The sequence below is a fragment of the Dermacentor silvarum genome, chromosome 7, assembly GCF_013339745.2.
Source record: "Dermacentor silvarum isolate Dsil-2018 chromosome 7, BIME_Dsil_1.4, whole genome shotgun sequence".
Taxonomy (NCBI): Eukaryota; Metazoa; Arthropoda; class Arachnida; order Ixodida; family Ixodidae; genus Dermacentor; species Dermacentor silvarum.
The window spans coordinates 126,589,176-126,612,417 of NC_051160.1; the positions used below are offsets into that span (position 1 = coordinate 126,589,176).

The 23,242-nt window shown below is 47.8% G+C and overlaps 1 protein-coding gene across 2 annotated transcripts in view; it reads right to left on the minus strand.

Annotated features, from left to right (window-relative positions):
- The window catches only part of LOC125946968 (uncharacterized), a 66,086-nt gene extending 43,271 nt beyond the window's left edge, over positions 1-22,815 (minus strand). Inside the window, exons 1-3 of one of the 2 annotated variants that reach the window (XM_049671197.1) lie at positions 22,593-22,815; positions 13,129-13,280; positions 4,690-4,763 (exon numbers count right to left, since the gene is read on the minus strand). In XM_049671197.1, coding sequence (XP_049527154.1) covers positions 4,690-4,763; positions 13,129-13,280; positions 22,593-22,700 — 334 coding nt within the window. In that variant the 5' untranslated portion in view covers positions 22,701-22,815. The remainder of the gene's footprint in view (positions 1-4,689; positions 4,764-13,128; positions 13,281-22,592) is intronic. The other variant, XM_049671198.1, reaches the window with a different exon arrangement.
- Positions 22,816-23,242: the final 427 nt, after the last annotated feature.

Below are 23,242 nucleotides of genomic sequence, written 5' to 3' on the forward strand. Positions count from 1 at the left end.
ATGATCACCCGCATTGTCACTTTCTTCAGGACTCCCTTGTGTGGCTTTGGGTTCCTGCCGTTCCTGCTGGCCTCTCATCCAAGCTTGTATCAAAATATCAAGGACCCTACCGTGTTGTAGCGCAGACAACGCCTGTGAACTATATTAGGGGCGAAGCTCCTTATAGCGGCACCCTTTCGTCCCCGTCGTAGTAGGTAGCCACGTCTAGTTTTATGAATTGCTCAATAGATGGCGTTGTGTGTCCGTATATGTATGTATACCCATATATACATATATATGTATACGTATAGTATAACCGGAAGCCGACTTCCGCTTCCGGTTCCACTTCCGGTACCGCTTCCGGTTCCGGAAGCCAGCTTCCGGCTTCCGAAGAACGCTTCCGGCGTTTTATGAAAAAAAAATCCGAAAGTTGTGTCCGTAGCGCGGAATCGAACCAGGGACCCCTCGCTTCCAAACGCGCGGCGCTAACCACTACGCCACGAAGCGCACATAGACACACGCACCACGATGGCAATAAATACCCAACATTAACGAAAGGCCGCGCGTTTCTAACGTGTTTGTGCTAGCACGTTACGGCCCGTGTAAGAAGCTGGTGTAAGACGCTGTGGCCTCTCCGCCTTTACTCTCTCAGCAGTCATGTGATGGCGTCGGCAAACGCGGTGCACGTTCCGGCATGTGTAAATGGCTGCGTAAGACGCTGTGGCCGCTCCCCCTGACTAGAGAGTACTGCACGTTTCTAACGCGTTTGTGCTAGCGTCCCCTTAAGCGGGAGATCCGATGATTCCCTTCGGAGCTTCGCCCACTCATCATCATTCACCCCGTGGATATGCTGTGATTTTTTGTCGAGCCTGTCACGCCACCTACGGACCAACGCTGTCGTTGTCGTGAAACCGTCCACGTACAACGCCTGAAGCCGTATTACGACCCCTTGATTCTATGTTCACCATGAGTCGCCAGGATGGCTCCTTTTCCGATGGGGGGTGATTGTAGTGAAGACGAATGCCCGGCGCTGCAGCCACATCGCCAGTCATCCGGGAAGCGCGAGCTCGAGTTTGCCTGTGCCGCTCTGGTTGAGACACGCTGCCAACGCTGCCCGCTGCTCTCTTGTACTGTGTTCGCATTAGAAGACAACGATTTTGAGAGAGACATGTCGCAGAGTCGGCAATCGTCATATATCTGATCTGCGGGCCAAGCGCGTCGGCTTTCATGCATGACTCGTCAAAGGCTGCAGTGTAATCGCTGGTGGCGCTTGGCTTCCAGAAAGTACTACACAATTCCCGTCGCGATACATTCATATTACAAAACAATCGCAAACCATGACAATCGAAACAAGCGCAAACTAAGCAAGCGCGAGCGAGAGCTGACGTGAGCAGACGATAATAGGAAACTAGCGGTCCGGCTGAAACCAGATACGAGTACGCATCGAGGCTCGAGCTGTCGGGCGGGTCCGCATGAAACTAGTTTCTCGCGCGCACTGCACTGAAGGGGCCCGTTCTCTATGGTCTACGCCGTTCGAGGCTCGCGTCTTTCTTTCTTTCATCTTTCGCTGTCGTGCTCGTTTACTCGGTTACGCCGACGCCGTAATTCGCTCCAGGAACGAGCCATTAGGAGCTGCGCTCTAAAATAGTCCACCTGTGCAAGACGCCATTCCGTATGAAACTCAATCTGTTTAGCACGGCCCAGTACGCCGTTTGTAAAGGACGCAGTAGTACAAATGTACTCGGAGAATTCAATGATCGCATTGAAATTGATAAAAATAACCTAGTAATTACCCTCTTCGTTGACCTAAAGAAGGCATTTGACACAATAGGTGGATAGCAAAATGGCGATGGCGTCAGCTAGCGATTTCCGGTTCGCGGGTTAGCGCTTCTGTTGCTTCGTTCAGCCTTGTCAGCAGTTTCTACAGTGCGATTTCCCGCTGTTCGCGAAGAAAACACGCTTCAGCAACGTGATTATGGTTGGCTGCTCGGCATTAGGGTGCGCGAACTCTTCTGTTAAAGGAAAAAAAAGTGTTTCGTTTTCCAGTGGAAGGAAGCGCACAAACGTAAATGGGAAGTTGCCGTCAAACGAGCGACCGTGAACGGCGAGCTGTGGGTACCGAACGTAGGAGCCAGAATATGTGAAGATCAGTTCGCCACAGGCAAGTGTTTTGGCGAATAACTTCGTCTACTAACGTTCTAGTACAAATACCCCCTTTTTAATAATCAGTTAAATACAGACAGGTGCACCCAGCAAGGATCCTTAGCACATTGATTATCTGCCGTCTTTATTTCGGTACAACGAAACGGCAACTGAGGCTGCACGAAAGAGGGAGGAGCGGTAACGTCAAAATTATTCGTGTACTTTTGAGATACTTAAATCAGTGCTTTCTCTCTGCAGTTATACACGACATGCGTCGCTTGACAAAAAACGGGAGACTGCGAAGTCACAGCAGCCGACGACATGGCGCGCGCTGGGCCCCGCTGCAGACAAAACAGCGGAAGAAGCGATCGACTGTACCGTTTGTTATGGGAAGCGTTACCAACAGCCACTCATTAGGTTGACTTACCACTTATTAAAAACTACTTCTAAGTTAACGAACGTTTATATCCGCTCGACAAACATTTGCGCTTGATAAACGTTATGACTATTTGACGCGACACAAACGCATTAGGGCGTGAAATGCCTGCCACATAAAAATACACGAGTCTAGCGACAAGCGACGCGATGGAGATGGCTGTCGCGTTCACTCGTCGCCTACAAGTCGTACTGCATGCGAGCGACGACTTTGAACGGCGTTTTCCCGGTGTTGCCGGTATGAAGGCAGCAAATACTCGCCGAAACTGGAGTTACGCGTGCTTTATTAATTTAATTTGATGTGTTTTAGTGGAAAGAGTAGCATTAATATTTCTAAAGGTCTTGCACTATGTTATTATCATTACACGTATCAAAATCTAGTCGTTTGCTCGTTCCGTGCTACAATCGGTAGTACTTCACTGATGTATATTTAGTTCCGACTTCGTGCTGTTGGCTAGTCGCTCATAGCACTTCCGAGTGACGAACGACGAATTATAGATTTCCAGAACCTAGCGATCGAGTGACAAGAACAAGCGATCTGTTCGCGCGACGGCCCCTTTCGTTGCTCGAAGCCGTCGCTCGCCGCCGTCGCGCACAAAATCGCTCTCATGCGGTTTGGGCTTAAGGGCGCCAACATAAGTACGAAGGAGCGATAGCTCACACCTACGTTTTGGAACTGCCCAGCGGTGGTTATATCATGATTTTTCACCAAAGTTCCGCAGTATATAAAAGACAAACCGCGTGAAGCATGGACGGCGGCATAGACGGCGTCGTTGTCTCGAACCGGAAGTTGTAGCAGAATACGCCGTACCCCACAATCCCTTGCGACAGCCGAGATTTTGCTATCCACGTATTGATCACAAGATATCATTATCTAAAATTGAAAGCGTCGGATTCAGAAGCCCTACATAACCTTCCTTGGCAACTATTTTCGTGACAGGGTAAAGTGCGTAAAAATCACCCGTCAATATAGCGAATCACTACATATTAGTTACGGAGTACCCAAAGGGTCAGTCTTGGTGCCATTGTTATTCAACTTGTACAGAAATGACCTAGCAAGCCTACCTTTCACATCGAAGGTATTTATGCTGATGATACCGCAATTGCATTACTGTGTACCGTGTACAATAAAGGGCATGCATTATACAAAAATATATTGAACGCATGTTAGATTGGTTTTCCTGAAACCGAATATACATAAATAAACTCAAAGAAAAATTGTTTTGCTTTCACAGTCCATATAATGCAATTACGGCATCTGAACCTCTTTTTCTGCGCCCTAGCACCTGCATTGCGTGTTCATGCCCAGCACTAAAACCAGTCTCAAGTTTAAAATACCTCGGTTTGTATCTGGATCATTCCTTATCCTGGAGCGCACACATTGACTCTGTTTGAAGCGTCTAAGACATATAGGTGCCTATTACGCCTTGCGATCTGTATATGGTCTATCTGTAAACTGCAAGGCTAAAAGATGTCTCGGTGAATCCGTCATGCAATATGGGTTAACAGTTTATGGGCAAGCTGCTCTCTAAAAAATAAAAACATTGAACACTGTCCTTCACAAAATTTGCGCACACTTATCTTACGGCACGCCGTACCATAGTGAAAATTTTGAGACTAGTATCAGCTGTGTCAGTATGCTTGATCTAGGGAAACAATGTATTCTCGATGTGTTTTAAAGAAACTACACTTCCACTGCCTCAAAAATTCATAATGAGAAAAAAACGACCCATAAGAAGAATAGAGCATTACGTTCTTCCCTGGATTTTTACGAACTATGGCCGAAGAACTCGCACTTTTATATGCCTTTTTATTTTATAAACTACATGTCAGGCCTGGTAATTTAACACAGTGGTACAGGAAAACGTTCTTGAGAACTTGGGTGCAATGTACAGATTTCGAATCACGACCTTTATTGTCACCTGAGCCGGCTCTTGGTCTTGTTCTCTGCGTACGCCTACACTTTGCTTGCACATTTTATTCATTGTATAAGCGTTTTTTTTTTGCTGCTCTACTTCCACTGCCCAGTCACACATATAAGCCACACACCTTATGCTGACTGAATATACATGTGATCTACGTACCCTTAATGTTGAATAAAATCTATTCATAAGAAATGATACCGTTACTCACCGCCATCTAGAAAAAAGTCCAGTTGGTCCACGCTCTTTCCAAGCGACATTTCAAAGGTGGACTGCTTTACTATACTGGAACAACAAAATTTGATTTGGGTGTGTTTCGTCTAACGTTCTTTCACGCTTCATCATCTACCTTACACAGGCAGCAAAATGCTAAATATTGGAGCCGGCATGCAACACAGCTAACCATTAGACATACAATTCATGTTTTCTCTCTCCCTCGCAATGCGTTTCGTCAATGTAGTGGCCGAGTGCCAAATAATTCATTCTTTCGCACCTTGTATAAAAAGAAAACACCATTCGCCGCTAGCCTAATTCCTAATTCCGAGCGCGTAGATCACACTCGCAAATTAGTACCAATCTTTACCGGAATAAGTAGGTTTAAAAAATTTAGTAGCGAACACCGTCGTACTATCAGAGTCAACATCCTTGCAAAAGACATTACTAACCTTCTCGGAGAGAGTTTTACGATTTTTGAAATCTGATATGTGCGACTATTCCCTGTGTTTTAGTGTAGATAATTCAGCTCTGTCAAGTCCTGTCGCACAAAAAAAACGTTTATTTTCGTTCAGCTAGGCATTTTTATTCAGCATTCGTATGTGCTTGCTTAACTTGTTAGTGTGTTGTGGATTGTTTGACTCATTATAGATCACATGATTGTCGATTGTTATCTTCGCTACGTAACGTCCCATGTAATGTTCTCTAGGGTATCTAAATTATTAAAAAGTGTGTAAAGTAAATATATTGCTACGAGAGAGATATTCAGCCTCAGGCAGACGACGAAGAAGACGGTTCTCTCTGGTGCTGGTGGCTGTCCACCATCTTGGCTACAGTGTCTTTCACATACTGTAAATACAATGTAAATAGTCCCGCCTTGTGTCGTTTTACGTAACATCTTTGTGGTGGAGGTTCTGGGTAGTTCCATCGCAGCCATCGGTGTCCCTAATTAGAGCTGTCGTCAGGCAGGAGTTTGCCAATCTTGGCGTTCCATCAGCGTGCCCACTGACTCGTCCTGACGCTCGGCCTTATTCTTCTGGACCCGCTCGACGATCCTACACCTCTCCCGTCTCCTTCCGCAATCCTGCGGAATGGAGAACGCCCGACGATCAGCCCATCTGCTTCTCCTGCCGTCAGGTCGGGCACATTGCTCGTTATTGCCGTCGCCGTTGGACCTACGCAACTCGCCAGACCTCCATGCACCCTTCTCCTTTTAGACGTCCAGCCGCTGGTTCCCCTACTTGCTACTCGTCGTACTCCCCCGAGGACGACGAGTAGTAAGTCACCACTGCTCCTGTTCGCCGCTTCTCCCGCTCCCCGTCGCCGCAACGCCGCAAATCCCGCTCTCCGCAGCCTCGCCGATTTTCCTCGCCGTCCTTCTCTGGACGATCACCGCAGGAAAACTAGATAGTGCAGCTTATGAAGGTGAAGCTGCAATGCCATCATCCCCTGCAAATCATCTACTGACGCTCCCCACTCACTATAGCCTCTTAGAAGTCAAAGTCGACAGTGTTCTGTGACCGGTCAAAGTCTGTGACCGCCCTCATCGACACTGGCGCACACTTGTCTATTATGAGCTCCACTTTACACCACCGCCTGCAGAAGATTATGACGCCATCTATGACACAGAGAATACGTGTTGCCGATGGTGGTGCTGTACCATTGATCGGAATGTGCACCGCCCATGTCAGTATTGCCGGTCGTCACACTGTTGTCCTTTTTGCCGTCCTTGCCCACTGCCCTCATGACCTTATCCTTGGCCTTGACTTTCTTTCGGCACACTCGGCCTTAATTGACTGTTCTTCTGAAACACTCTGCCTCGATCTTCCTCTTGTATCAGATGCCTGCGAAACGCCCGTCAGCCGCTTAAGCCCCACCGCTTTTGTTCGTCTTCCGCCTCGAGCCGTCACGTACGTGTGCTTGTCATCGACCCCTCCCGTTCCTGACGGCGACTATATCGTCGCTACGATTACAGACGTACGCCTGACGCGCAATGTTACCGTGCCACACACCGTCGCCACATTAGCTTATAACTGTGTGTTCCTCCCGCTACTAAACTTTGGTCTGACCCCCCAAGTGTTGCCCCACAAGATGTCGCTTGCCCACCTCACCGCTATAACAGACCATGACGTCGAGGTTGTCGCCATAACTGCACCTGAAGAAGCTGAAGTTTCCCGGTCACCAAGTTCTGACGACAGCATTTTCGCAACATGATTGGATCAGACCTTTCGCCTGACCAGGCCGAAGGTCTCTGCCGGGTTTTGGCCTCATACAGCGACATTTTAGACATTCGTGATCGACCCCTGGGCCTGACTAAGACTGTCGCCTACCGAATCAACACTGGCGACTCTTTGCCCATTCCCCGTCGACCTTACCGTGTGTCCGCATCAGAGCGCGAAGTGATTCAAAAAGAAGTGGCTAAAATGCTTGCGAAGGACATCATCGAACCATCATCTAGTTCTTGGGCATCTCCCGTCGTATTACTAAAAAGACAGACAGTTCCTGGCGTTTCTGCAATGATTATCGGTACTTCAACAAAATCACCAAGAAGGACGTGCACCCTATTCCACGTATTGACGACGCCCTCGACTGCCTCCATGGTGCCCCCTTCTTTTCATCCCTGGACCTTCGATCTGGCTACTGGCAAATCGCTGTGGACGACCTGGATCGCGAGAAGACCGCCTTCGTGACCCCTGACGGCCTTTACCAAATCAAAGTCATGCCTTTCGGCCTCTGCAACGCACCAGCCACATTTGAGAGAATGATGTACACACTGCTTGAAGGATTTAAATGGTCGACGTGTTTGTGTTACCTGGACGACGTGATAATCTTCTCCCCCGCTTTCGCATCACACCTTGAGCGGCTTTCGACCATTCTAGCAATTTTCCGATGAGCTGGCCTCCAGCTAAATTCCTCGAAGTGCCACTTCGCTCTTCGTCAAATTACTGTGCTGGGCCACCTGGTTGACGCTTCCTGTGTCCGACCAGACCCAGCGAAGGTACGCGCTGTCACAAACTTCCCCGTTCCACGGTTTGTCCATGACGTTCGTAGTTTCGCGGGGCTGTGTTCCTACTATCGCCGTTTCGTGAAAAACTTTGCGGCGCTCGCACGTCCACTCACTGACCTTCTTAAACAAGACGTCCCTTTTTGTTGGGGTCGTCTACAAGCTGACGCCTTCTCTGAGCTCATCGCCGCCCTAACGAATCCACCTATACTTGCCCATTTTGACCCTGCTGCTCCCACGGAAGTGCGCACAGATGCTAGTGGTCACGGCATCGGTGCAGTTTTAGCCCAAAACCAACGAGGCATTGATCGTGTTATTGCGTACGCCAGTCGTCTCCTATCGAAATCTGAACGCAATTACTCTATTACGGAACGGGAATGCCTTGCCCTTGTCTGGGCGGTATCGAAATTCCGTCCTTACTTGTATGACCGCCCTTTCCATGTTGTTACTGATCATCACGCTCTCTGTTGGTTTTCTTCACTGAAGGACCCTACGGGAGGACTTGGTCGTTGGGCTCTGCGCCTTCAGGATTACTCTTACTCCGTTACCGACAAGTCTGGTCGTCTCCATCTGGACACGGACTGCTTGTCCCGCTAGCCTGTTGACCAACCTAACCCCTGCGTTATGTCTATGTCTCAGTTTCTCCAGATTGGTGACGAACAACGTCGGGATGCTTCTTTGCGATCGCTCATTGACCGGCTGGAATCCGCACCTAACGATGCCTCACTGCGCATGTTCGCCCTCGTGAATGGCGCACTTTATCGTCGTAACGTCCAATCAGATGGCCCTGAGCTGCTTCTCGTTGTGCCTAAACATCTGCGTTCAACGGTCCTGCATGAGCTTCGCGACGAACCAACTGCTGGTCACCTTGGCGTATCCCGCACGTACGACCGTGTCCGGCACCGCTTCTTTTGGCGCGGTCTCGCCCGGTCTGTTCAACGTTACGTGACCTCCTGCGACAAATGCCAACGTCGGAAACGCCCTGCCGCACCCTCGGCTGAACTTCTTCAGCCGCTCACCATCCCGACCGAACCATTCTTCCGCGTTGGTTTAGACCTTCTCGGTCCTTTTCCTGAGTCACGATCCGGCAACAAGTGGGTCGCAGTTGCTATCGATTATGCGACCAGGTATGCAATCACTCGAGTGCTCCCCACCAGCACTGCTACTGACGTTGCCGATTTTTTGCTCCACGATGTTATTCTACATCATGGCGCCCCTAGCCAATTGCTCACACATCGAGGCCGCGCATTTTTATCCCTAGTAATCGACGATCTTTTGCGCTCCTCCTCAACGCTGCACAAGTTGACCACTTCCTACCATCCTCAAATAAATGGCCTCACTGAGCGACAAAATCGCACCCTCACGGACATGCTTTCAATGTATGTTTCATCTGACCGCCGTGACTGGGACCTGGCGCTACCTTACGTGACCTTCGCCTACAATTCATCCCGTCACGATACCTCCGGTTATTCACATATTATATTCTCTTTGGCCGTGAACCGGCGTTACCAATGGACACCCTTCTTCCGGCTGCTGCCGCGCCGCCTAGCAAATATGCACGTGATGCCATCGCTCGTGCCGACCACGCGCGTCAGATCGCCCGCTCTAAGCTGTTGGCCTCGCAAGCGTCCCAGAAGCGCCTCTATGACAGCCGGCATCACGATGTTCGCTTCTCACCCGGTGCCTTAGTTCTGCTGTAGGCGTCCATTCCGTCGTGTTGGCTTGTCTGAGAAGTTGCTATCTCGATACACGCGTCCTTATCGATTCGTCCGCCAGGTCACGGATGTCACCTACGAGATTGTTCCCGTCTCTCCGACTTTACCGCCTGCGATCGCTCACAGCGACATAGTTCACGTCAGCAGAATGAAAGCCTACCACCGTCCTTCTAACGACACTGTGTGAAGTGCAGCGAGACGGCGCTTCAACCGCCGGGGGTAATGCTACGAGAGAGACATTCAGCCTGAGGCAGACGACGAAGAAGACGGCTCTCTCTGGTGCTGGTGGCTGTCCACCATCTTGGCTACTGCGTCTCTGACATACTGTAAATACAGTGTAAATAGTCCCGCCTCTTGTCGTTTTACGTAACAATGTCAATAAATAAAATACAATTCTTTGTCTTTTCTGCTTATAATATATGATGAGTGCTGACGAAATTGCACGATAAATGCCTTTAAAGGCCATCTCTCGCAGCCAAGCTGTTAGTTGAGAATATCCCACTCCACGATTTCATTTGGTTTAACTTGCGCAGCACGTCGCATCGTGAGCACAAGTCTCACCACTGTTCTCGGCCGAGTTCCACAGGAAAGATAAGGTGATGCTAGGCAGGCTTCGTTTGAGTGCCTCCCTAACACCTAACGTCACGGGAAAATGGAAGGTAAACAGCAGTACTCGTGAACCCGCAAATCAACCGACAGCGTGCCCCTCAGCCACCTAAATTATGAGCCCGTGGACACATCTTACTTAATGTAGACTTGACCAGCTACAACGAATATTAAACTTCGTCGTGCAACCCAATCCGATGCCAGCTTGCCGGACGAAGACGTCCTACAGACATGACTGAACGGAACCTCGTATCACGCTCTCCTCTATAACATCTGGGATACCGGCTTGGACCAGCTGCTGTTAGCAGACAAGCGTGGTGATATTCTTACCCATCCCCTCACAGGTCTTGAGGCCATCTTCATCATTAAGGGTGTCTTAATACTAGTGGCAGGGAACTGGCATGCCGAGAAGCCTTTCGGGCATATTCGAGACGAAAGTGCACCACAAAAAACTGGCCGATGGCTGAAGTAGAAAACTGGAGACTGGAGAGTTGGAATCCTGAAGACGGCGAACTACGTTCGTCTGCCTTGTTCACGTGCTCTCCAACTTCGTCTTTGAGGACCCTCTGTGGACATTTCTTTTGCGCAGGAACTTGGAGGCTGAAAACACGCGGCTACCTCGTGCTGAAGCAATGGCTTTTAGGCAAAGCTTTCATTGGTATTTCTGAATGGCGCTGTTTCTGGCTGAGCGACCATTTGATGTAGAGATATAGGACCGGGATAGACACATTTCCAACTGGGAACCACATCGCTTAACATAAACTTGTTGCGCTCGATCTTGCACATGGCACGCATGATGACGAAAGAATGACGATGACGGAACAATAAAGACGACATGATGCCGGTGGTATGATGACGATGAAGGCATGATGACATTGCAATCACTACGACAAAATTACCACAATGGCACTACCACAACCGCATGATGGCGACTGCATGATAAACATGGGATGACCACACTGGAATCACGACGATGGTACGAGGATTATGGCTTGACGACCATCGGATGACAACTCTGGAGTGCCAACGACGGTATGACGACTATGGTGTGACAACGATGGCGTAAAGACCATGGGACGACGAAGATAGAGTTGTGACGATGTTATCGCAACAACGATGCGCCGACCATGAGATGATGACGCTGATTTATCGATGGGCGTATGACGTCAATGGTGTGGCCAGGACTGCGTGTCTACCATGGGATGATACACTATTTGCGGTACCGGCCAGTCGTGCAAGACTGTACCAGCAGCCGGCAGAAATGAAAATGGTACAGCGACGAAGACCATGTGATATTTGCAGTATGTCTGGTTACGGTGAATTGGGCCGCCTTAATTCGTACTACATCCTGCATGTAGTTGCACAATGTCCGGAACTGGCCAATAGTGCGACTGTAGCCAGCAGCCAGCAGGGATGACACTGGTAAAACGGCGACGGGGTGACGGCGGCGTTATAACGCGATAGCGTTAAGGGCCCCGTGTTGCAGAAAATCCGGCGCCGGCGTGGATGTCGGCGACCGTGGCGGCAAAAATCATCCCCAACCACCCCGACCGCGCAGGCCTTCCGCGTGGCGCAAGGTGTTAGTAAACAAAAATTAAATTTCTCACAGTAAAGCCCGTCAGAAAATGTTGAAGTACGACTTAACCACAACCTACAGACATGGTGGCATGTCTGTAGGTTTGCATTTCTACCATACCAACAGCGGGTGCTAGGATGGTTAGGTTGCGAAACTTACAACCAGATGGTGCTCGCATCATCGGCAGGTCAAATTGGGACTTCGCCTGCCTAAGGCGTTTTGGACACGCGCACGCGTCGGGGCAATAGCAAACAATTAATAAAATAATAAAAAAGGTGCTAGGGCCTTCAAATTTTAATATAAGACGACTTATATTGCCACTGGAAAAACAACTTCCCAATAATGCATTTCTGTTTAAATGTGAAGCAAACTTTTAGGGAATCGGTGTAACCTCGGCCTTTGTAAGCTGGCTTTCTGATGTTCCGTGTTGCAGTGAAGCGTACTCAAAGAAAAATGCGATGCGAACGGGGCCCGACAGCGCTATCGCGTTCCACTCTTAAAGGAGAAGATAAAGCGCCCTCCAATTTTTAGTATGACCTATGAATTCGGAAACTGCTATTTTGGCAGGATAACCGCCACCACGAGCATCTAACAGCAGCGGGAAAGAAAGCTTCGCTTTAATACCAACTTGGACAAATACTACTACGACAATAATACATACAGCTACAGCTGTACCTGCATGGCGTGTAATCACAAAAGTTCCCACGGAACTGTGTGTTATTGCCTCACCGCAGATTTACAAGTGGTTAAGAACACTAGCCAAACATCTAATGAAATTGAAGTTCCTCCCCAACGCTCTAAATAGGTTTCTGCAAGTCTGCAAATTGCTACACTCTTGCTGAGTACCAGCGGTGCCACTACTACTTAGACGCATCCTAGAGTAACTGTGCATCTCTCTCAAATGGGTCCAACTGCATTACAATACCTTCAGCGGATAGACGCATTCTGCTGTTTTGCATGAAGCGAGAAACGCTCGGCACCTGAGATGGTGAGTCTCAGTTCGCTTACGCCTTGTTTCTGGTTCTAGTCTAAAGTCTGCTATATTATGTGGGCTACACGAGATGTATCTGAAAACGCAGTCGTGCATTTCACATATATTTTACTGAACGTGGGAGATAACTCTACGGCCTAATGTACGTTTAGTGCAGCTAAAAACTACGCAAATTTTAATGAAGCCATAAAACAATCACAGAAATGGAAATTATGGTAACTGTGTTAGCCGAGAGCAGACAATTTATAGCGCCAGATACCACGCGCGTGTACACATTACATTAGGTACTGTCAAAATAGGTCATTCTCACATATGCAAAATATTACGACAATGTGGCTTCCATATTAACGTACCTTTGCAGCACTTAGGCCAATCCCTAGCACTGATTAGAATCATAATCCCTGATTAGAAGCATATCAAATTTTTGTACGCCTAATAACTGGATGTCTATCTGAGCTATTTGGTGAAGTATTGCTCTGACGAAGTGATGCAAAAACAGCCACACGTACAGAAAAACGAAAAACAAACACAGAATGAGCGCTCACGTGTGGCGGTCAGCGCAACTCTTGAAGTTCCACAGATAAGTGGCCTGCTTCGTTTCTTCGTTGAGGTATACTTGCGGGGCGGTGAGGCACTCGTAGCTCGGGTCGCTGCTTGACGTGTACGCCATGACAACTTTTGGAAAGTGAGTGATCATCTGCAATAATAACCAAAGTTTCAAGAATAGTGCATAATGAGTTAGGACAAATGATGTGCAATTGCGAGCAAAATTTAGGACAAGACAAATGCCACGAATGCTTTTTTTTCATCACTTAATTGGTAGTGAGACTGAAATAAAAGTTGTAGAGCGTACGTGCGCCTGGTAACGAATGTAATGCACTAAAACAGTGTCATGAGTAAGAGGCTTGCGGCGAAAGAAAAGAAGGACGATGTGAACCGAGCGTTCCAAACGGCACGAGACCTCGAAGCGTGTGAACCGAGCCGTGATCGAGGGAGAAACGGTACTGTCCGAGCATTACCGACGTGGCTCTGGGCCAGGAAGGTCGCATCGTCAGCTACGCTCTGGCGACGGGAGACTTGGAGGTCCGCCTGAGTCCGTGATGTTGGCCGTCCAAGGTGTGGCCGTCGACTTCGGCGAAGTTCGAGCGAGGCTACCTGGACCAGGCGCAGGATCACACGGCGGGACCGGGCATCTTAGAGAGGATCCCCCTTCATCGGCAGACCAGTGCGTTCGGTAATCCGCGGAACGCCACGTCGGCACTTGAGATAGGAGCTAGACGGAAGCGTCTTTAGGCCTAACCCGTCGGGCCTCTCTGCCACGTCAGCAACAGCGACCGGGTTAAACCGGCTTCGGAGACGAACGAGTTGACGGACCGACGTCAAGGCAGCATTGATTATGCGACGGTCGGTGAAAACAACGACAGTGAGAAAGGCCCATCGAGATTCCCACCGGGAAAATACGTGCGAGAACAACGAACTCAGTAAGAACGTTGCATTCTATAGTAGCGTCACAACAGTAGGTTAAAGTTGCTTTACTTTCGTGTGAGAAACGCCCAGAACTAACGTAGGCGAAATTAAGGGCATGTTTAGTGAATATTAAGTTGTACATTTGTTGGTAGTTTTTCCTTCAGTGTGTGTTAGTTTGAGTGAGTTTTATTTTGAGATTTGAATGTGTGTGAAATTAAAACCTGGTTGCTGTGTTGCCATGCGTCGCCCAACCTCATCTCTTTTAACACCCGCACGCCCCCGAGATCAGTGACAAACACACCATAATTAGCGAGCCTGCCAGGATCCGTATTCTATTTTAGCCCAGTCACTGATACTCGGGAGTTGCGGAGATGGATTGGGAGGCGATATCGGCTACTATTCGTGAGCAGAAGCTCAACAAAGAGCAGGGCCTCAAACTCATTGACGACGAAAGAAAACGCGTCGAGGCTGCCTAGACTAGCGGAAGATGCTGCAGTTAAGAAAGCCTACGAAGAAAGGAAACGCGTCGAGGCTATTCGACTAGCAGAGCTTGCGGCATCTAAGAAAACTTACGAAGAGAGAGAGGAAGCAGCTCCAAGAGAAAGAGCTCAAGATATCGCGAGAGCAGTTGCATGCATTGAAAATGAAAGAGAGCGAGGCGGAAATAAAGGTGGAAAACAGGCGTGTTAGCGTAGTAGAGCAGCCCTACAGCCGAGGGACGTCAGAGGTTGCAGGCAGATTTGTTGATACTCACGACGTCGTAGAGAAGCTCACGACTCGGGAAAACTTGATTAAGAAGGACAAGGATAAGAGGATGGCCGACACTCCGATCGTAAACTAGAAGCAGAGGGAGGTAAAGAAAGAAGTAGCTTCAGCTCGTAATGATATGGGGTTTGTACTGAAAAATGATTCCAAGGATCGCCAGGCATCCGAAGTGAGGAGTCAGTCAAACTCCCGGAGAAATGAGAAAGCGGGCAGATACCCGAATCGCCCCAGACGTAAGACAACGGATAAGGGTAGGAAGAAATTGTACAGAACGCATAAGGGCAGGAAGAAGATCCAAAGGAGATGTGAGGGAAGCAACGTAATAAAACGCGTGTGCATGAGATTTGTGCGCCGATGAGAAAGTTGAAGAAGCCACAGTTAAGGCAGAGCCACTCCAAGCTGCACGAGAGATGTGCCTGAGTAGTAAAGAGAAGGAAACAGAAAGAAAGTAGGCAAGCATGGGAGCTTAGGAAAAGGCGGAAAAAGTGAAGAGTTATGACAAGTAGGATACAAAACAAATACCATTTAGGAATGGCATGCGGAAGGTTGCAGTGTTCAGAAATGTGTATAGAGAGAAAACATTGAAACAGTACCTATGTATAGGGTATTTGGAGTATTGCAAAATATGCTTAGATGCAAAGTTTATTCATGTAGAAGTGTTGGGTCAATGAACTAGCGAACATTGCGAACAGTTCAGTGCAGTGCATTTTGTGGTGTAAGGTGAAATGTGCGCGAAAAAGGTGGTGGTGACGAGGGAGCCCCGAGTACACAAAAAGAAGCGCGCAAGTCACAGAAGAAGAGTCCAGTTCCCAACAGAGAAGGCCAAGAGAAAGCAGTTTTTTGGAAAAAAACTCTTGAAGAGGGGGCCATTGTCATGAGTAAGAGGCCTGCGGCGAAAGAAAAGAAGAGAAGGATGGTGTGAACCGAGCGTTCCAAACGGCACGAGACTTCGAGGCGCATGAACCGAGGCCGGGATCGAGGGAGAAACGGTACTGTCCGAGCATTATCGACGTGGCTCTGGGCCAGAAAGGTCGCATCGTCAGCTACGCTCTGGCGACGGGAGACTTGGAGGTCTGGCCAAGTCGGTGACGCGGGCAGCCCGAGGTGCAGCAGTCGACCTCGGAGACGTTCGAGCGAGGCTACTTGGACCAGCCGCAGCATCACACGGCGGGCCGGGCACTCCAGAGAGGATCCCCCTTCATCAGCAGACCAGCGCGTTCGGTAATCCCCAGAAGGCCACGTCAGCACTTGAGAAATGAGCTAGACGGAAGCGGCGGCCGAACACGTCATTAGGCCTAACCCGTCGGGCCTGTCTGCCACGTCAGCAACAGCGACCGGGTTAAACAGGCTTCGGAGATGAACGAGTTGACGGACCGACGTCAAGGCAGCAATCATTAAGCGACGGTCGGCGAAAACAACGACAGTGAGAAAGGCCCATCGAGATTCCCACAGGGAAAATACGTGCGAGAACAACGAACGTTCCATTCTAGTAGCGTCACAACAGTAGGTTAGAGTTGCCTGAATTTCGTGTGAGAAAAGCCCAGAACTAACATAGGTGAAACTAAGGGCATGTTTAGTGAATGATAAGTTGTACATATGTTGGTAGTTTTTCTTTCAGTGTGTTAGTTTGAGTGAGTTTTAGTTTGAGTTTTGAGTTTGCGTAAAATTGAAACCTGGTTGCTGTGTTGCCATGCGTCGCCCAACCTCATCTCTTTTAACACCCGCATGCCACCGAGATCAGTGACAAAAACACTACAAACAGCTGTGCTAGGAACAGGGAGGGGCAAAGATACATTGTAATTGTATCATGATATGATACAAGATACTGGGGCAAGAAGTATTTAAGATACAGATACAAGATACTACCGCAATTAATGTATCCAATGCGATACTTTCCATTCATATCTCGAGATCATTCGATACATTCGCAAATTTCTTATTTTAGCTCTATAAATGTAGCAGCAAACGCGCATGCAAAAAAAAAAAAAATCACCGCGCCTTCCATTCCGTGAAGACGGTCGAACAGCGAACCTCTGTTAGTTACACCGAGTTTGACACCATAAAAGTCAAACTTAGCAAGCAGTCGAGACTGTAAATCATTTGTTTCAGCATTATTTAACCTTATTTTCGTTTTTGCGTGCTTCGCGTGGTGAGCATGCTTTAGGAGGGCTTTTTTGCAGTTTTCTCATTGTGTGTTTTTTTTAGGGTAAGGCTTCTTTCTGTGTTTTGCCATGCTTTTTTGCGTGCAAGTTGCGCCGCCCCTTTTTTGCGCGCCATTATGGAGAGCAAGCGATGACCCCGTTCACGAGCCAACTCTCGCTGACGCTCGCGGTAGGCAGCTTCTTCCTTCGGACACCCCACTCTCCGTTGACCTACTTTTTTGGTACACTTCCTAGACTGCCATTCGTTGGTCACGCCTCATGATCTCCCCCTCCAACGCGAGTATTGGACGGCGTGACTTACTTGAACACCCCTCCCCGTTTTCTTTTTCATCTGCACCCTCTCACAGCATTCTCACAGGGGGAAAGGGTCACACCAACCCCTTTCCCCCTGTTAAGCTTTTCCTCTCCTCTCCCGCTAGGCCACGTGGCCCCTTCTTTAGCGAAGTCCCACCACGACGGCACAGGGTCGGCATAAACAGCTCCGCTGTAAAATGTTTGCTTGGAAATTTCTTAACTCCAAGGCAGCTAAGCAAACTAAACGTAGCGCAATTTCTCCTCACCCAGTCTCATTCTCCACGTCTCCTCACCGTCCGCACTTTCCTTCGTCGCGCGCCTTCGCAGCTTGCTAAAACTAGTACGAGGTGCGCGCGTAGTCGCTATTGAATTCGGCGTACCGCGTCACTATACTTCGCGCATGCAGATTTGTCGGGTAATCGGCATTTATTGCGTCTTGCCTGTTTCTCTTGGCTCAGTATCTTAGGCCTTGTTAGGCAGGTTAGAGGTGTAACTGATTTTTTTTTGCCACAAAAGGATTGCACAAATGTGTTGAAGCAGGCGAACGAAAGGCTGGTATTGGTTTGAAGTGAACAAGAATTTTCGCCCATTGTTCGCGAATATTTCAGAAAGCAAGTGCTGACTCGGTTGTTTGCGGGAGTTGGTCCAATATAAGCAGCGGTGACAGAACCTTTAAAACGCCCTCGCACCGATCCTAAATGTAACGCGGTGAGCACATGGCTTATTCCGGCCCAACTTGAGGGTTTATTACCTAATTTCTTAGCATGTTTGCGTAATTTTAGTATTTCAGAGTAAAAAAAACATAACTAATGTTTCAGTGCATTGAATACAAAAATCAAGCCCCTCAAACCTTCATGATGTATAAACAAATCCTAGTCCGTCCGTAATGTGCAGCCTTCAAAGTTTATTCATAATTTGCATAGTTATTATCATGTAGCGTAGTCCAAAAATTTGTTTTGGTGCTGCGGTACACCAAATAGCTGCCTTATGCACAAGTCTCCCGGAAGCAGAGCCATCTACGTTTTGTTTCAGAACAGTCAAGCCTACATACATGAGATCCTTCAGATCACTGATGTGCTTAGTAGCAAAGCACCATGCAAGAGACACTTCGATAACCGCACTATAGCGGCATCACAATTCGCGCGAAGGACACCGCACGCGTTGGCGTGTGCAGCACACTACGGTGGCTACGAGCAAGTCTTATGGCACCGATGAAAATAAAACCAAAAATATCAAGAAAACTAAAGATCGGCTACACGCATACGTTCGTGCACTTGCTTTTGTCGAGACGGCGTGAGTGCCACCATGTGAACCTATCCCATCAATAGGGATGCGCAGACCTCTTCGCCTGCCCTCGCTGGAGGTTTTTGGCGGAAAGATAAAAGAATGTCACCTTTTGTTTTATTTAAGTGCCGTAGTGACAGCAGTATCAGCTTGAGAAGCGGGATTCAGCCAACGTTTATAGTTTAGTACGGCGATGTTGCGAAAGCAGCATCACGTTTCTTAGATACACGATACATTGTTTCATGTATCGGAAATAGAGGTACTGGTGCACGGTCTTGCCAGACGTATCACCATACAGCTGCAAAATTCCCCACGAGTATCTAAGATAGTATCTAAGATAGAAGATATCACCTGAGATGCATGCCTCTTCAATACTGCCCAGCACAGGCTAGGAGAAATGTAAATTATTTGCTGATGCCGTGGTTTAGAGAATTTTCTTCCGACTGTCTACAGACGTAGCGCTACGTTCAACTGACGATGCCACGACGTATAGGCTACTCATTGGCGAAAGAGATTGCGACACAGTCGCTGCAATCACCCAGAACCACAGCCAGAACCAGAAGCGACAATGTTTATTGTTTCCTGCACATCTGTTATCACGCAAAGTAGAGCAAACATTGTACTACATCACGTTATAATTCTAATTACCTTGGATCTAGCTGTCATCTATTTGTTGTGTTGCGCCAGTGTCTCCTTACCTGACCCATTTCTTGATAGGTAACTTTCTACTTGTGGAGAACCAATGTGGCTGTGGAAGCGTTCTAGATATTTTCCGAAGATACACGCGTATGACGTACTTAACTCCTTGATTATGCAATGCCTCTATGAGTGCTGATATCTCTACTGAATCAAATGCTTTTTCATAATCCGCGAGAGCCATATAGAGATGTTTATTGTACTCCGCAGATTTCTACATTATTTGATTGACGACATGGATGTGATCCATTGTAGAATATCCCTTCCTGAAGCTAGCCTGTTCTTTGGTTGTTTGAAGTGTTGGCCTATTTCGATTGGAAATTATTTTGGTGAATATTTCTACAGTACTGAAAGCAAGCAAATGGGAATATAATTTTTGAATTCTTTGACGTCTCCCGTCTTATGGATTAGTATATAGTTGGTATTATTCTAGTTATCTGGTAGACTTGAGGTCATGAGACATCGTGTGTAAATGACCGCAAGCTTTTGAAGCACGATATCTCCCCATCGTTCATTAAATCAAGTGTTATTCCATGTTCTCCAGCCTGCTCCCCCCGGGTCATATCTTGCAACGTCCTTCTTACTTAATTGCAAGTTATAGAAGGAGCCGCTGTATCGTATTCATCACTACTTGTAATGAAAGTAGCTTGGCTTCTGGGCACTGTTGCGAAGTCCGAGGGTTCCGAGCGGCTACGAAGGTTCCATGTCTGGTGACGTTCCAGGTACCGGGAGAAGGAGAGGTCCAGTAAGATCAGAAAACGGTTTTATATACAAAGATGCATTATCTTACACGAAGGGCTCCATGATGTTGGAGCCGTCTAGATGCTAATATCTTTGCATGTTCTAGCGTTTACATCTCCGAGCTTCCACACCACTCTCAGGCCCCCCTTTTTTATCCCTTTCGTTTCCCTCTTTCACTCGACTAGGGAATTGACTTTAGTTCTTCTTAGCCAATGACAATCTTCAACCAGTTCGCAATATTCCGCCCATGATGTGTCGCCGTTTCTCCGGTGTTCGCCTCAATGTTGCCTGATCGCCCCCGCACACCAGGCAACGGGTGGCACCTTGGGAACCAAACGTCGACGTGGTTCCCACGCGAATGCTGGACGCTGGTTACTTGCAAGAATTAGTCGCCTCTCCGCGATGGTCAGTTTGAAAGGGTGCGGAGACTGACCTTCGGGGAATCCACCGTTTCCAGGGAGGGCAACAGCTGCTGTCGTCTCGGACGGGGTCTCCTGGTTTGCGCATCACCTTCGGCGGCGGGCCTCATCGTAGTTCGGGCGGGCGCTGGTCCTTCACGGAAACACACCAAGAGCAACGTTGCCGTTTTAAACGACACACGAGGCCGATGACCCATTTCAGCTTGGGGACTAATTTCTCGTCGATCAGTCCCAGGTGACAGCGACGCTCCCCGGCCGCGAGAAACGACAAGCGTGAACAGCACTCCACAGCTGCACGTCTGTCGGTGAGGCCTCCTTTGTCCAGAAGGACCGCCAGACACAACAGCACTGTATCCGTCAGTATAGAATTCATCCGCTACTTTGATTAGGTCATCGAAATTGGTGATTATATTACCCTGCTTATCTTCCAGTGCATACATCTTGCCTTGTCCTATGCCAAGTTTTCTCCTGAGTGATTTCATGTTGCATCCATATTTTACTGATTCTTCAATCTTTTCCACGTTATAATTTCGAATATCCCTTACGTTCTAGTTGATCAGTTTTCACAGTTCGGCGAATTCTGCATGATCTCTTGACTACGACGCTTTCATGCTTTGTCGTTTCTTTATTAGGTCCTTTGTTACTTGGGAGAGCTTACTTACTGGTTGCCTTGGTGCCTTATCTTCCACTTCAATTGCTGCTTCTGAGATCATCCATGGGCCAGCCTAGTTACGGTTTCATTCATTACCTCTATGTTGTCTTCATCTTCCTGTTCTAAAGCTGCATATTTGTTTGCGAGCACCAGCCTGAATTGGTCTGCTTTTACCCTTACTGCGTCTAGGGTGGCCTGTTTCTTCTTGACTAATTTTATTCCCTCGCTCTTCCAATTGAGAGAAATCCGAGACCTCACTAACCTCTGTACTTTACGCTACCCAACACTTCTACATCCTGCACTATGCTGGGATCGGGAGAGAGTTTTAAATGTTTCATTCCTTGTTTCTCCATTAGGCTTTTCCAGGTCCACTTCCTGTTGCTCCATTTCCTGAAGAAGGTATTCATTATTCGGAGCCTATTCCTTCCCGCTAATTCTACCGAAATCTCACCTCTAGTGTTCCTAGAATCGATGCCGTAGTTGCCAATGGCTTGCTCACCATCCTGCTTTTCCCTCACTTTTGCATGGAAGTCGCCCATGACTACAGTATACTATAATTCAACATTTTCATAAAACTGGTCTATTAGTTCATCATCGTGACTGGTGGTTGCGGCGTAGGCTTGTACTGTGTTTATTCTATACCTCCTATACAGCTTTATGACGACGACTGCTACCCTCGCCTTAATGCTGTAGAATTCGTCAAGGTTGCCCGCATGTCCCATGGATCATAAATCCTACCATGCATTCTCTCTTATCTGGAAGACCTCTGCAGCACAGGACGTGGCCCTTAGTCAGCACTGAAGAAGCCTTACCAGTTGTTCTATCCTCACTAAGGCCAATAATGTATAATAATATAAGGCACGCTTATATAATCCACTAAATTCAAACCTGTGAACATCACGAGTTATAAAGCTTATGACTGCGCAATCTGTTGCAGATTTTGACGGTTGCTTGGCTTTGGCACCCTGTCGTTCAACACATAGGGTAAAAAAGGGCGTGACCAAACTCAATCTGCAAGACGGATGGATGTCAATACTCGCCTACCACTTTTCACTGCGGCAGGCCCACTGCGAATAGGGAGCGAGCGAGCCCGATTGCATGATTGGACCGTAGGACCTCGCTAGCTATCTATTTCGCGGTTCCTTAATTACTGTATAATAAATTAAGAAGAGTGGGTGTGTGCGTGTGTGCACGTATATATATACAATGCAACTGATGGGGCTTTGCTCCGGAATAACGCAGAGATGCACTTCCCTGCTCGTAGACGCAGGACGTGCGTCGAGTGAGCTTCCTGGACAATATTTTGCAAAGTGGTGAACGCGGTTTACTATATGAACCTAAGATCCCGAAGTGGGGCGACGTAATGTTAACGCATTTCCCTCGCAGTTACCGCTAAATCACCACTGAAATTTTTCGCTTTCTTGTCCGCTAGGCACACCGCTGTAAAAACAATCAATTTGACTGTCTCCCCTGCTTATTTAAATATAACATCTTCGTGGTAAAACATGTAGAAAACCTGCCATCCTTACCTTAAAAGCGTTCACCGGGCCTTTCTTGCATTTGCGCTTTTCTGTGAAACCAGAGGCAGTTGCTGCGAGATATAGCAGCACGAACATCGAAGTGCTAACAGATTTCATTATATGGCCTAAAAACCTAACCTCACCCCTTGTAGTCTCGGTAGGCAGTAGAGCATTCGCTTTGCTTACCTACGCCGTAGAAGTACGCTAAATACGCTCTGTATTTAGAGCACTGGTGTTCTGGAGCAGCTGCATAAAGTGAAACACCTGCTTAACAATGTCAGCGAAGATATTATTGCAGCAAGGGTAAAGGTAGCACAACGGGAAACCTACTATACCTACTATACTACTACTACTATAACTATATATATATATATATATATATATATATATATATATAGTATGTATATGTGAACATACTAACCTACTATAACCTACTCTATGAGTTACTGCCTAACACAGCGCAAGAAAAACAAAAAAGCACGAAATATAAATAGTCGCTGCTCTTCTGAGAAACCTACAAATAACCTTTTGCATGCCTCGAAGAATGATTTCACTTATCAAGCAGGAAACTGAATATCTTTTAACCGCGAGAAAATCCGCTGGCGGTGATTTTCACTGGCACTAGTGCGGGTATTCAAGAGGACGCTTTCTCTGCAGCT